This window comes from Budorcas taxicolor, chromosome 5, assembly GCF_023091745.1.
Source record: "Budorcas taxicolor isolate Tak-1 chromosome 5, Takin1.1, whole genome shotgun sequence".
NCBI classification, from domain to species: domain Eukaryota; kingdom Metazoa; phylum Chordata; class Mammalia; order Artiodactyla; family Bovidae; genus Budorcas; species Budorcas taxicolor.
In genome coordinates this window covers 85335849-85350970 of record NC_068914.1, presented here as the reverse complement: position 1 = coordinate 85350970, position 15122 = coordinate 85335849, and the positions used below count along the sequence as shown (strand labels likewise).

General features: G+C 38.1%; 1 protein-coding gene across 1 annotated transcript in view; it reads left to right on the top strand.

Moving 5' to 3' along the window:
- Positions 1–15122, top strand: part of LRRK2 (leucine rich repeat kinase 2) — a 213824-nt gene that overhangs the window by 50578 nt on the left and 148124 nt on the right. Inside the window, exons 15-18 of the mRNA XM_052640501.1 lie at positions 10264–10408; positions 10534–10673; positions 13023–13151; positions 13226–13396. Coding sequence (XP_052496461.1) covers positions 10264–10408; positions 10534–10673; positions 13023–13151; positions 13226–13396 — 585 coding nt within the window. The remainder of the gene's footprint in view (positions 1–10263; positions 10409–10533; positions 10674–13022; positions 13152–13225; positions 13397–15122) is intronic.

Here is a 15122-nt window from a genome sequence, read left to right as displayed (position 1 = left end):
GAAAGCAAGAGCTGATTTGTGAAAGCAACAGCAATAACAAAAACAAAGAGAAATTACATAGCACTTCCCTGGTGGCTCAGACGGTAAAGCGTCTGCCTACAATGTGGGAGACCTGGGTTCAATCTCTTGGTCAGGAAGATCTCCTGAAGAAAGGAATGGCAACCCACTCCACTATTCTTGCCCCCTCCCCCAAAAAGGGGGCTCAAAGAAATATTGAGCTTCCCTTGTGGCTCAGCTGGAAAAGAATCTGCCTGCAATGCAGGAGACCTGGGTTTGACCCCTGGGTTGGGAAGATCCCCTGCAGAAGGGAAAGGCTACCCACTCCAGTAGTCTTGCCTGGAGAGTTCCATGGACTATGCAGTCATTGGGGTCACAAAGAGTCGGACACAACTGAGCGACTTTCACTTTCACTTTGGGCCTCCCTGGTGGCTCAGAGGGTAAAGCGTCTGCTTGCAATGCAGGAGACCCAGGTTTGATCCCTGGGTTGGGAAGATCCCTTGGAGAAGGAAATGGCAACCCACTCCAATAATCTTGCCTGGAAAATCCCATGGACAGAGGAGCCTGGTGGGCTACAGTCCACAGAGTTGCAAAGAGTTGGACATGACTGAGTGACGTCACTTTCACTTCTAAGGTAAATAAAAATTTATAGAACTGCTCCAACGAAGACTCTGAAACTCAACTGGGAGTACAAAGGAACAGTTAAATATAGGAAAAGATATACCTTCTGTTTTGATAATTTTTAAAAAGTGAAAATTTATCTGCATTTATGAATCCTTATAAAAATAACTGGTATTTTCTGGAACTAGGTAAGCTAATGCAAAATTTTGAGAAAATTAATTAGATAATTACATGAATAATCAAGATAATTTAGAAAAAGAAGATAATTAATATGGCCTAACTCTAGTATTAATAGATTATCAAATGTATTATAAAACTTTAGTGATTATAGTGGTGTGACATTGGCACTAGCGATAGATCAGTATCACATAATGGTGATTTAGGAGATAGACTCAAATGCACATGTTCAATTCGTGTATGATTTCCCAACCACCACAAGGGAAAATTGCTTGTGGAAGATTGCTCAGGAACTTGTATTGAAGCAGCTAATTCTCTGGCCATCTGGAGAAAGCAAAGGAAGCTGCATATTTACATTACTCATTTAAAGAATCAAATCTCACGTGAATGAGATTTAAAAGTAAAAATGAATCTGGCATAGATTCTCAATCAGGGAAGAATACTAGAGTGGGTAGCCATTCCCTTCCCCAGGGAATCTTACCAACCCAGAGCTCAAACCTGGGTCTCCCACATTGCAGGCAGATTGTTTACTGTCTGAGCTGCCAAGGAAGCCCACAATCATTATTAAAGAAATGTAAATTAAAAACAAAACAAAACAAAAACCTTGTTGAAGGAAATTTAATAATACTCATCTGCATTAAAATGGACATGTTTTCTGACCAGCTATTCCACTCTAAGAATTTATAATATAGATGCATGTGTACATGTGGTCAAAGCTTTTTAACAAGAATATTTATTGTGGTTTTATTTGTAGTAAGAAGAATGTGGCAGCAAACTAAATGCTTACATGGTAATCATTAGTGTTGTCTGCCCCCTTCTGGTGATTCTGGGATTGTATTTATTGGTGCTTTTGTAGTTGGATTGAATCATGTAATGGTTTTGGCCAAAGCGTTTTAAGTAGAGGTTTCATTTGTGATTTCTGGACCAAGCATTAACTGCTGGTGAAGCATCTTATAGAACACTCTCTCAGGCACTGTGATCTGTGATATTTGAGATGGTGGTTGCCCAGGAATCACAACTCCCAGAGTGGTTGTGCTGAGCAGAGGCCCCCTCCTGATCTGTAACACATATGAGACATGAATACAAATTGAACCTTTTCTTTTTCCAGTTGATGTAATTTTGAGGTTGTTACTATAGGTTAATTTAGTCTGTCCTGACAATGCAATCCTTATCAATAGATCCTAAGAAAATAAATTATAATATTTTGAAACTGTGTAGTTCTTTGTAGGAATTAAAAACAACTTGGTGAGATTCCTAATGTGTTGCCAAGGAATTATGTACAGTTTTCCATGAATATGACAAATATATTGCCCAGGTATTCATTTTTTTCCTACACATATATTAACACATAATGCATACTTTTGGTGAAACTAGTATATTTTCACTTCTCTATGTCTTCTCTCTTCCCTTTATCACTCAGTTAAAGCAGATTATATGGTCTTTAGTTTTATATCTTTAAGTGTATGACGTATTCTAATGTGTGTGGCCCCTGGAATCAGGATATCTGTATTTGAAGCTGGCTTCACCATCTACAGACTAATGTATTCTGAACAAGTTTTTTAAAGCCTCTGTTACATTATCTATAATATGGAGGTAATAAATGGCTTTTCACTTAGGGTTATTATGAAGAATTTTATTATATAATTCATGCTGTGTACTCTATACAATGCCTGGCACATGGTATACAGTCAGCAAATATTAGTTAATATTATTACTGTTAGATTTAAAACTATCTTTTGACTTGTGGCTATAAAAGATGAGAAGATTGAAGTACTCACACCGTCTTCCTATTTTTACCTATTTTCTAACCAACTTTTGTTAAATGAATTAATTCTACATTGACAAGTTTTAAAATATTTATATTCGATTCTATAACCATACTTAATAAGTTGTTTTCATCTTCTTCCTACAGTCACGTGGATTCAGTGTTCAGTGCAAGTTGCTACAGTTCTTCCATTTATTTTTTAGTTGTCTGTTTCTTTTTTAAAAAAATTCATTTCCTGAACATTTTGTTGTTGTCTGTATATTTGGACTCTTGAAAAAACAGTTTGGTTGATTGCAAAGTATTGGGGTTTTGTGTTCTATTCTTTGAAAACCTTTTAGGCGTTTCACTGTTTTGTAGTACAGAATGTTTTAGTGGAATAGTCTGAGACCAATTTAATTCTTTTCTCATTTTTAAATGGTTTGGTATTTTTAACTGGATGCCCAAAGGATTCATTTTCTTGGAACCTACTTTATTAGGATATATCTCAGTGTTAGTCCTGGACTATGGTATCTTCTTTTTAGCCGTACATTAATTTTTTTTCTGGAAAGTTTTTCTGAGTTGCAGTTTGACTTGGCTGGCAGTTTGGAAAGAGACTGGTGTGGGCATTTTCCCCTTGAGTTGGCTAGCTGACTCACTCGAGAAAATATTTTGATTGTTTTTGTAGTCTTTGAAAAAACTTGGAAAATTGTGAAGCATAGTAAACAGGATGTTTCTAATTAATATTTGTAGATGTCCAACACTGGTACTTTCAAAAATTTCATGTGGACAACACTTGCTAGTAAATTAATTTCAATCCCCATTTGAATAACAGTGTAATGAATCACTATTTTCAAGATAGAACATTAAGTAAGTAAAAGTCCATTATAGGCTTGTGAATATCATATATACATATATACATAATGATATTTACTCTTCAAATTTATGAAACTGTCAAAATCAGACATCACTATTTAAAATCATCAAAAAGTTTATTTGATCTCCATCACATATGATACTGTGATACTCTGCATTCTCTTTCTACATAGACAAATCATGGATTTCCTGTTGCCAGTAATCAGGTGTATCATCAAACTGCAAGTGAAATAGAGATTAGGGAAGCTCAAGATAGCAGAAGTAATAGTTGAGTAGAAACTAGTTAGAGGTGATGGTATTAAGCACAAGAACAGGTACTTTATAAATATAAGTGAAAGTGAAAGTGTTAGTCACTCAGTTGTGTCTGACTCTTTGCAACCTCATGGACTGTGTAGCCCACCAGGCTCCTCTGTCCGTGGGATTTCCTAGGCAAGAATTCTGTAGTAGGCTGCCATTTCCTTCTTTCTCCAGGGGATCTTCCCAACCCTGGGGTGGAACCTGGGCCTCTCACACTGCAGGCTGATTCTTTACTATCTGAACCATCAGGTACCAATTTGACTTGATTTTAGCATAAAAATAAGCCTATGGGTGCATTTTGAGGTTAAGGGCAGGGTCAGCTACATAACCCAATACAAGATGAAAATGCAGCACCCTGTGTTTAAAATTATTAAGAATTTCAAGGTGGTGGCTACAGAGTATTAAACCAGGTCTGGGGCCCTTCTGAACACAGGGACCTGTGCTACTGCACATGTGTGTACGCCTCAAGCTGGCCTCCCTCAGTTCAGTTCAGTTCAGTTCAGTCGCTCAGTCGTGTCCGACTCTTTGCGACCCCATGAATCGCAGCACGCCAGGTTTCCCTGTCCATCACCATTTCCCAGAGTTCACTCAGACTCACGTCCATCGAGTCGGTGATGCCATCCAGCCGTCTCATCCTCTGTCATCCCCTTTTCCTCCTGCCCCCAATCCCTCCCAGCATCAGAGTCTTTTCCAATGAGTCAACTCTTCGCATGAGGTGGCCAAAGTACTGGAGTTTCAGCTTTAGCATCATTCCTTCCAAAGAAATCCCAGGGTTGATCTCCTTCAGAATGGAGTGGTTGGATCTCTTTGCAGTCCAAGGGACCCTCAAGAGTCTTCTCCAACACCACAGTTCAAAAGCATCAATTCTTCGGCGCTCAGCCTTCTTCACAGTCCAACTCTCACATCCATATATGACCACAGGGAAAACCATAGCCTTGACTAGACAGACCTTAGTTGGCAAAGTAATATCTCTGCTTTTGAATATGCTATCTAGGTTGATCATAGCTTTCCTTCCAAGGAGTAAGCGTCTTTTAATTTCATGGCTGCAGTCACCATCTGCAGTGATTTTGAGCCCCCCAAAATAAAGTCTGACACTGTTTCCACTGTTTCCCCATCTATTTGCCATGAAGTGATGGGACCAGATGCCGTGATCTTCGTTTTCTGAATGTTGAGCTTTAAGCCAACTTTTTCACTCTCCTCTTTCACTTTCATCAAGAGGCTTTTGAGTTCCTCTTCACTTTCTGCCATAAGGGTGGTGTCATCTGCATATCTGAGGTGACTGATATTTCTCCCGGCAATCTTGATTCCAGCTTGTGTTTCTTCCAGCCCAGCATTTCTCATGATGTACTCTGCATATAAGCTAAATAAGCAGGGAGACAATATACAGCCTTAATGTACTCCTTTTCCTATTTGGAACCAGTCTGTTGTTCTATGTCCAGTTCTAACTGTTGCTTCCTTACCTACATACAGATTTCTCAAGAGGCAGGTCAGATGGTCTGGTATTCCCATCTCTTTCAGAATTTTCCACAGTTTATTGTAATCCACACAGTCAAAGGCTTTGGCATAGTCAATAAAGCAGAAATAGATGTTTTTCTGGAACTCTCTTGCTTTTTCGATGATCCAGCAGATGTTGGCAATTTGATCTCTGGTTCCTCTGCCTTTTCTAAAACCAGCTTGAACATCAGGAAGTTCACGGTTCACGTATTGCTAAAGCCTGGCTTGAAATGGTGGTACTGTTAATTAAAACAGAAAGTTCAAAATGGCAGTCTGAGTTTTCTTTTTTTTCTTTGAGAAGATAATAAACTTTTAACTTTGAACATCTAAGTTCAAGATACTAGTGTCAAACAAAGAGAAATATGGAGTTAGAACTTAAGAGAGTTTAAGCTTATGCTTTGAGTTATCTACTCAAAGGCTTCTGTGTCTCAATTTTTTTTCACCAATAACACTAGGATAATAATTATGTGTCTGCATCATAGGGTGAGTGTGAAGATTAAATGAGTTAATACATATGAAGTGCTGAAAAGAATGTCTGGAACATAGCAAATGCTCCTTAGGTTTTGGTTATCCTTGTGGTTGTTGCTATTGTTGTTATGGTGGCCTGAAGCCATGATGGTATATGAATTCCATCCATGAACAGAGAGTTTTAAGTAAAGTTCTTTGGACAAAGTTTGGAATTGAAAGAAGTGATTGTGAATGAGATAGATAAATAAATAGTTTTAAAGTTTGAGAATAAATAGGGAGATTACTGTGTCATGGAAATCAAGGGAGGAAAGAGCAGCAATTCAGTTGTTAAAGAACTTTTTTCTTTGAACGGTTTTAATTTTGAGTGGTTAGGACAGAAGCCTGATTATGTGAAATTAAGAGGTGGGAAGAATGTAGAGGAAGTGGGTTTAGACTTTTCTATTAATACGTTTAGAAATGAGAGAGGAGTGGTAGCTTGATAGAATGAAAGATCAATTTAGGGATATTCTCTCCCAGTGAGAAGTCTTTCACTTCTGTGAAGAGTGTTCGTTCCTTCCAAGGCCTGAACTATGCCATCACTCAGTGTTTACTGCATGGATGGTGATTTATCTCATTTCACCCTCATAACAACACTGCATTATTAGAATCATTTTCGAGGTGAGGAAACCTGGGCAAACACTGAGCCATCCCTCCAGCTTCACTTTGTACCACTTTGAATTTCTTTATGTTCTTGAATAATACCTTCTGACTTAATACCACTTCTCAGTAAATATTATTTCATTCATTTTTAATGGCCCAGAGATTCATGGAACTCTTTAAGTGATGAGACAGTTTAAAGCCAAATTTAATTGACTCCAAGCTGATATCCTTTTACTACTCAAGGAATTGGTAAGATGGAAATAATGGGGGGGAAAACTGCTAAGGGAGACAAAGATATGAGTGTCTTGTTGAAATGATAGATGAAATGATATCTGAGCTGAGCAGTTCAGTGTTGGAAGAGGACAATACAAGATGAGAAAATGATGCTTCGGTCCATAACCTATATAAAGAAAGATGCAAATACAAAACACATGAGAGGTATTGAGGGACTAGATTGGGAAATGAATGAAAATCTGTTCAGTGACAATAGGGGGAAGTAAAACATGTTGGAAGGCAGTAGGTTTTTGTTGAAGAGGCTATATCAGAATTTGAGGTCTGACTGGAAGCTATTTCAGCTCTATAGTGAAGATGTTATTTAGTGGCTAAGTGGCTTCTGACTCTTTTTGACCCAGTGGACAGAAGAGTTCTCTGTCCTTTGCTATCTCCCGAAGTTTGCTCAAACTCATGTCCATTGAGTCAGTGATGCTATACAACCATCACATCCTGTCACCCCCCTTCTCTTCCTGCTGTCTATCTTTCCCAGTATCAGGGTCTTTTCCAGTGAGTCAGTTATTTACATCAGGTGGCCAAAGGATTGGAGCTTCAGCTTCAGCATCTGTCCTTCTGATGAATATTCAGGGTTGATTGCCTTTGGAAATTGACTGGTTTGGTCTCCTTGCTGTCCAAGGGACTCTCAAGAGTCTTCTCCAGCACCACAGTTAGAAAGCATCAATTCTACAGCACTCAGCCTTCTTTATGTTCCAAGTCTCACATCCATACCAGACTACTGGCAAAACTATAGCTTTGACTACATGGACCTTTGTCAGTGATGTGATGTCTCTGCTTTTTAATAAACTGAAGAGGTTTATCATAGGTTTCCTTCCAAGGAGCAAGTATCTCTTAATTTTATGGCTGCAGTCATGGTCCACAGTGATTTTGGATCCAAGAAAATAAAATCTATCTCTGTTTCCACTTTTTCCTTTTCTATTTGCCATGAAGTAATGGGACTAGCATCAGTCCTTTCAGTGAACACCCAGGACTCATCTCCTTTAGGATGGACTGGTTGGACCTCCTTTCAGTCCAAGGGACTCTCAAGAGTCTTGTCCAACACCACAGTTCAAAAGCATCAATTCTTCGGCACTCAGCTTTCTTCACAGTCCAACTCTCACATCCATACATGACTACTGGAAAAACCATAGCCTTGACTAGACAGACCTTTGTTGGCAAAGTAATGTCTCTGCTTTTGAATATGCTATCTATGTTGGTCATAACTTTCCTTTCAAGGAGTAAGCACCTTTTAATTTCATGGCTGCAATCACCATCTGCAGTGATTTTGTACCCCCCAAAATGAAGTGTGACACCATTTCCCCCTCTATTTCCCATGAGAGTCAGACTGTGAAGAAAGCTGAGCGCTGAAGAATGGATGCTTTTGAACTGTGGTGTTGGAGAAGACTCTTGAAAGTCCCTTTGACTGAAAGGAGGTCCAACCAGTTCATCCTAAAGGAGATCATTCTTGGGTATTCATTGGAAGGACTGATGCTAAAGCTGAAACTCCAATACTTTGGCCACCTCATGAGAGTTGACTCACTGGAAAAGACCCTGATGCTGGGAGGGATTGTGGGCGGGAGGAGAAGGGGACAGCAGAGGATGAGATGGCTGGATAGCATCACCGACACAATGGACATGAGTTTGAGTGAACTCTGGGAGTTGGTGATGGACAGGGAGGCCTGGGGTGCTGCCATTCATGGGGTCGCAAAGAGTCGGACATGACTGAGTGACTGAACTGAACTGAATGGGACTAGATGCCATGATCTTAATTTTTTGAATGTTGAGTTTCAAGCCACCTTTTTCACTCTTCTATTTTACCCTCATCAAGAGGCTCTTGAGTTCCTCTTCAGTTTCTGCCATTAGAGTGGTATCATCTGCATATCTGAGGCTGTTGATATTTCTGCTGACAATCTTGATTCCAGCTTGGGATTCATCCAGCCTGACATTTTACATAATGTACTCTGCATAGAAGTTAAATAAACAGAGTGACAATATACAGCCTTGTCTTACTCTTTTCCCAATTTTGAACAAGTCAGTTGTTCCATGTCCAGTTCCAGCTGTTTACTGCTTGACCCGTGTATAGATTTCTCAGGAGACAGGTAAGGTGGTCTGGTATTTCCATCTCTTTAAGAATTTTCCACAATTTTTTGTGATCCACGCAGTCAAAGGCTTTAGCACAGTCAGTGAAGGTGAAGTAGGTGTTTTTCTGGAATTCTCTTGTTTTTACTAGGATCCAGCACATGTTGGCAATTTGATCTCTGGTTCCTCTGTCTCTTTGAAGCCCAGCTTGTACATCTGGAAATTCTTGATTCACATACTGCCTAAACCTAGCTTGAAGGATTTTGAGTATAACCTTGCTAGCATATGAAATGAGTGCAATTGTACAGTAGTTTAAACATTCTTTGGCAGTGTCCTTCTTTGGGATTGGTATGAAAACTGAACTTTTCCAGTCCCATAGCCACTGATGAGTTTTCCAAATTTGCTGACATATTGAGTTTAGCACTTTAAAGCATCATCTTTTAGGATTTTGAATCTCTCAGCTGGAATTCCATCACTTCCACTAACTTTGCTTGTAGTAATGCTTCCTAAGGCCTGCTTGACTTCACACTCTAGGATGTCTGGCTCTAGGTGAGTGACCACCTAGAACATCATGAAGAGCACCATGGAAAAGCAGAGTGTAAGAGTTAGGTAAATGTCACAGACATTGAAAGAGAGGAGGTGTGATTGTGATTGTCGCATGATTGGAAAGTGTGTTGTTGATTGTTTTCTTCTTAGTCAATGAGAAGGATGGCCTCGGAAAAGTAGTGGCTTCTATTAGAATAACTGTCAAATAATATCAAATTCTGGAAGAATTGAATTTAAAAGGTTGGAAGAGATTAAGATTCTTGAAACATTTATATTAAAGTACTAGTCCTGACTGCACTGTGCTTTGTTGCTCAGTCATGTCCGCCTCTTTGTGACCCTATGGACTGTAGCCCATCAAGCTCCTCTGTCCATGGGGATTCTCCAGGCAATAATACTGGAGTGGCTTGCCATGCCCTCCTCCAGGGAATCTTCCTGACCCAGGGATCGAACCTAGGTTTCCGGCATTGCAGGCAGATTCTTTACTGTTTGAGCCACCAGGGAAGTTCTAATCCTGACAATTTTTAGCTATGTGACTTGAGCTCTTTTTCCTGCATCATTAAAGTTGGTGAACGTATTGTATGAAACTTGATGGGGAATAAATGAAGTATAGCATGTAAACATATAAAGAGTAAATTCTCAGTATTTTCTATGATGAGGGACAGCATTGCATTTTTATGGTTAAGAGTTTAGGTTGTGATGGCAAATGTCTTTGACTTAGTATCTTCTCAGCAGTGTACAGTCTACATTCAATGAACTCATCTTTTAATAGGAATCATATTAGTATATATTTAATAAGGATGCTCTGAAAAGAAAACCGTGTGAAATTATTTAGTACAGTGCCTGGTGAAGAAGAGGTACTTAATAAGTACAAAAAATGTTAACTATTATTCTTAATAATAAATAAAAGTAATTAGTGCTACAAGGCAGAATCAAGAATGGTAATTTTATTTGGACTCCTTAGTTTATGTTTCATCAGCCTATAAGCTGACTTTAACTAAGGTAAGTATTGGAATTCATTTTTTAACACAGCAAATTTTCTTAATTATCCTTTTGACTTTTAGTTCATTGGAAATCCTGGGATTCAGAAGTGTGGATTAAAAGTATTATCATCTATAATACATTTTCCTGATGCATTAGAGGTATTATCCCTGGAAGGTGCTATTGATTCAGTGCTTCATACACTGCAGATGTATCCAGATGACCAAGGTTGGTACAACTGAAGTCAGGATTTAGATTTTTATAGGCCTTTAGCTATTAGTTGAACATGTTTAATTTTTTCTTCTTTGAGATTTAAAACAGTACATTTTATTTTTTTTCTTTTATTTTTCTAGAAATTCAGTGTCTGGGTTTAAGTCTTATAGGATGTTTGATTACAAAGAAGAATTTATGCATGGGAACTGGGCATCTGCTGGCAAAAATTCTGATTTCCACCCTACAACGATTTAAGGATATTGGTGAAATACAGATAAAAGTATGTGCATTATCTTGAAGAGAATCGAGATCTTGTACAGATTTCTTTTTCAGAGCAGCTGGTGTAATTCCTACTTAGCATTAATGAGTATTTTCTAGTTAATTGAAAGCCATTTATCATTTCATAGTATTTTTATTATAGTAGATGAAGAGAATTGGGTTGAATTTCAAAATATCATTATGTTTCATTACTAAATCTCTCAAATTAGTACGTTTGTCTTTTCTGTGAAAAAGCAGAGCATGTGCTAAAGAAATTTCAGCTAGGTGAGCTTTATTATCTTTGTTGTTGTTCAGTTGCTCAGTCATGTCCAACTCTTTGTGACCCGATGGACTTGGACTGAAGCACACCAGGCTTCCCAGTCCCTCACTATCTCTTGGAGTTTGCCCAAACTCATATCCATTGAGTCAGTGATGCCATCCAACCAGCTCATCCTCTGTCATCCCCTTCTCCTCCTGCCCTCAATCTTTCCCAACATCAGGGTCTTTTCTAATGAGTCAGCTCTTTGCATCAGGTGGTCAAAGTATTGGAGCTTCAGCTTCAGCGTCAGTCCTTCCAGTGAATATTCAGGGTTGATTTCCTTTAGTATTGACTGGTTTGATCCCCTTCCTGTCCAAGGGACTTTTATTTGCTTAGATTTTAGATAAATAAAAGTTACAATTATTATGAAGTTTGTCATTTTCTTTGTTTTGAGCTGCTTACTTAGTAATTTTTCCCCTTAATTTTGTTCTTGCAGTGAAATAATATTTTAAACGTTCTTCATTAAGCAAAATTTAAAATGCAATCTATATTAGCTGTCTATGAGGAATCCAAGATATTGGTTTAAGATTAATTCAGGGAAGATGAAGTAAATTGTTTCAGAGTACTTTTATTTTAATGTTAACAAAAGAAGTTTTTTTTTTTTTGTTTTTTTTTTTCCTAAGAATTTCTACCTTGGTTGTAGTGTTTTTGGTAACGAAGTTTACAACTTTCATAAACCATACTCAGCAAATATTTTCAAAAATGGCAGCATTGGCCAGGAGTGAAAATGTCTAAGCTCTGATCTTTGCACAAATATTATTAGTAAATGGGAAAATGCATGTAAGATTTTAAATTATAAAGTGCTGAACATATGGCATTTCTTAGATTAGAACCAACAATGGGTTTTATATATCTTCTTTCTGTAATGTGCCTGAACCTAGGTTGACTAAAGCCAAGACAGAATTGATTATAAGTAATCTGAGGTAAATTAGTTTGTGCAGGTATGAAGCTCTCACTCAGTATTTATTCACCTAGGCATTAATTTTAGGATTTTTATGTAGCGATTGTAAACTGTTGACCAGTGGGCTAAATTTTGCCTGCCAGCATATTTTATTTGACCAGTTCAGTGCTTGTAAGCTTTTGAGTTTGAATTATCTGCCTTCTCTGTGTTTGTATTATCTGCTTTGCTGCTGCATTCATTTGTCTGCAGGGACTTCTGCTCTAGAGGTGGGTGGACCACATGCCCCTCAAACTGCTTCTCTTGTCAAATGTTAGGAAGCATTTATAGAAACTTAGCGTCTGAAGAGCTCAAAATAATAATTTTTAACATTTAGATGATCTCATTAATATATTTTAGAAAGATGAACATTTTACAAGTAAAACTGATCTTTGTTGAATGTACCCAAGGTATAAAATAGGCAAGTCTAAAGTTCATTCTTTCTTTAACATCACATAAATAGAGCCTAGACAACTTTTTGAGTGGTTCTAAAAAGTAATGGTGTGTCCGATCAGTTCCTTATAAATGACTTGCTGAAAGGATGTAAACCTCAGAGTGTCTTTAGAGCGTTTCTAAAATGTTCTCAAGATGAACACAGTCTAGGAACTCACATTTGTCTGAGATTTAAATTTCAGAAGATAGCACAAAAAAATTGTTGGGGGAAGTGCTAGTCTCTTTATAGAACTTGATCTGCAGTCTTGTATTGAAGAACTCAAGTCACTGATTTATTTGGGTTTGTGGCGCTGCTGACTCTGCTGTCTAATCCTGATTAATATCTAACTTCCAACCTGTAGGTATGGCTTTAGGCAAAGAATCTTTAAAAGCCAAATTTTGGTAAATTAGGTGTTTTAGGTTTTTTTCCTGTTTGGCTAGATGAGAGTTTAGCATCTTATTCTCTGTGTGCGTCTTCTTATTTCTTAGTAGTGAGAGAGCAAGGTGTGTTTATTACATTGTTTCAAAGTTTACAGCTTTAAAGTACAAGCCCAATAAATGTATCTACTTACCTAAGTGAACACCCCAAGTTTTAAGTACTGTATACAGTCTCTTTTGTATCATTTGTTTATTCTTTTTTGCCCATAATTACCTTTTTATTATTAACTTTGTCACACTTTCAGGGATTTCAGACAGTCTTGACAATACTGGAATTGTCAGTGTCTTTTTCCAAGCTACTGGTGGATTACTCCTTTGATTCAGTAATATTCCATCAATTGTCTTCCAGTATCATGGAGCAAAAGGATCAACAGGTACAATGTTTTTTACCTGTATTCTCATTGTTACACATTTCGCTGACTCTAATCCTCATTTCCATTCTTTTTAGTTTCTAAACCTTTGTTGCAAGTGCTTTGCAAAACTGGCCGTTGATAATGAATTAAAAAGTGTGATGCTGGAGAAAGCATGTGATCAGAATAACAGCATCATGGTTGAATGCCTGCTTCTGTTGGGAGCAGATGCCAATCGAGCAAAAGAAGCAACTTCTTTGATTTGTCAGGTAAATATTCAAAGATTCACTTTTGTCTTTTTTTCTATGACTCTGCTATTGTATAGCTCTTACCTACATCGTATGATTCTTCATTACAGAATTTATCAGTTTATGGCCCAATTGCTTGTAATTTGTAGTAGGGTTTAGATTCATAGAGTTTCAGAAATAGGGTATTTCTTTAGGCATTATCATCTAATCATTCCCTTTACATGTTTACCCACTTTGTTAAGATGATAAATAAGTTTTAAACGTGTCTCCTACTGTGCATCTCTGTGTGAATCACTCTCCAGGAACACACCACACAGTTATATTTTGTTTCGATTCATCTTTTAAGTATTTTCTTTCTGTTTTCAACTTCTCTCTCGAGAAAGTTCTGCCTTCAGGGCTACCACAGGAGGCCTCATAGCCTGTGCACTGCACACTCTGGGGCCTGTTCACATTGACAGCCCTGCTGTGGGCCATCCTGCAGTAGAGTGCACTGAGGTCGTGCCTTCCTTCTCTCCCTTCCCTCATGCACTGCACAAACACATCTATCTAATTCTTCTGCTCTGCCTTCAAAATATAAACCAAATTATTTGTCCTCAATAAAGCTCTTCCCACACTTCCTGACCTCCATACAAAATAAAGATTTACTTGCTGTGTAAACCCATGACAATTTTTGTACACTTCTTGATAGTTTCTGAGTTGTGTGAAGGTAGACATATACAATGTTCATCTGTGTATCATTCAGAATATCTAACTCACTGTTGTACATACAGTAGAAATTCAATTAAGTATCAGAGTACATTACATATCATTTCCAGTTTGTCTTCACTGTATACATTTTAGTTTGCAGTAGTATTCAGGTAACCCTATGTATATTTTCTAAATAATAATATTTCCAAACAAAGCAATTATGTAGTGATTTAATATGCCTTATTGACTGGATGAAGCACAGCTGGAATCAAGATTGCTGGGAGAAATATCAATAAACTCAGATATGCAGATGACACCACCCTTATGGCAGAAAGCAAAGAAGAACTAAAGAGCCTTTTGATGAAAGTGAGAGGAGAGTGAAAAAGTTGGCTTAAAACTTAACATTCAGAAAAACTAAGATCATGGCATCTGGCCCATCACTTCATGGTGAATAGATGGGGAAACAATGAAAACAGTAAGAGACTTCAGATTTTTGGGCTCCAAAATCACTGCAGATGGTGACTGCAGCCATGAAATTAAAAGATGCTTGCTCCTTGGAAGAAAGCTATGATCAACCTAGGCAGCATATTAAAAAGCAGAGACATTACTTTGCCAACAAAGGTCTGTCTAGTCAAAGGCATGGTTTTTCCAGTAGTCATGTATAGGTGTGAGGGTTGGACTATAAAGAAAGCTGATCACCAAAGAATTGATGCATTTGAACTGTGGTGTTGGAGAAGACTCTTGAGAGTCCCTTGGACTGCAAGGAGATCCAACCAGTCCATTCTGAAGGATATCAGTCCTGAATATTCACTTGAAGGACTGATACTGAAGCTGAAACTCCAATACTTTGGCCACCTGATGCGAAGAGCTGACTCATTGGAAAAGACCCTGATGCTGGGAAAGATTGAAGGTGGGAGAGGAAGGGGACAACAGAGGATGAGATGGTTGGATGGCATCACTGACTCAATGGACACAAGTATGAGTAAGCTCTGGGAGTTGGTAATAGACAGGAAAGCCTGGTGTGCTGCAGTCCATGGGGTTGCCAAGAGTCAGACACAAC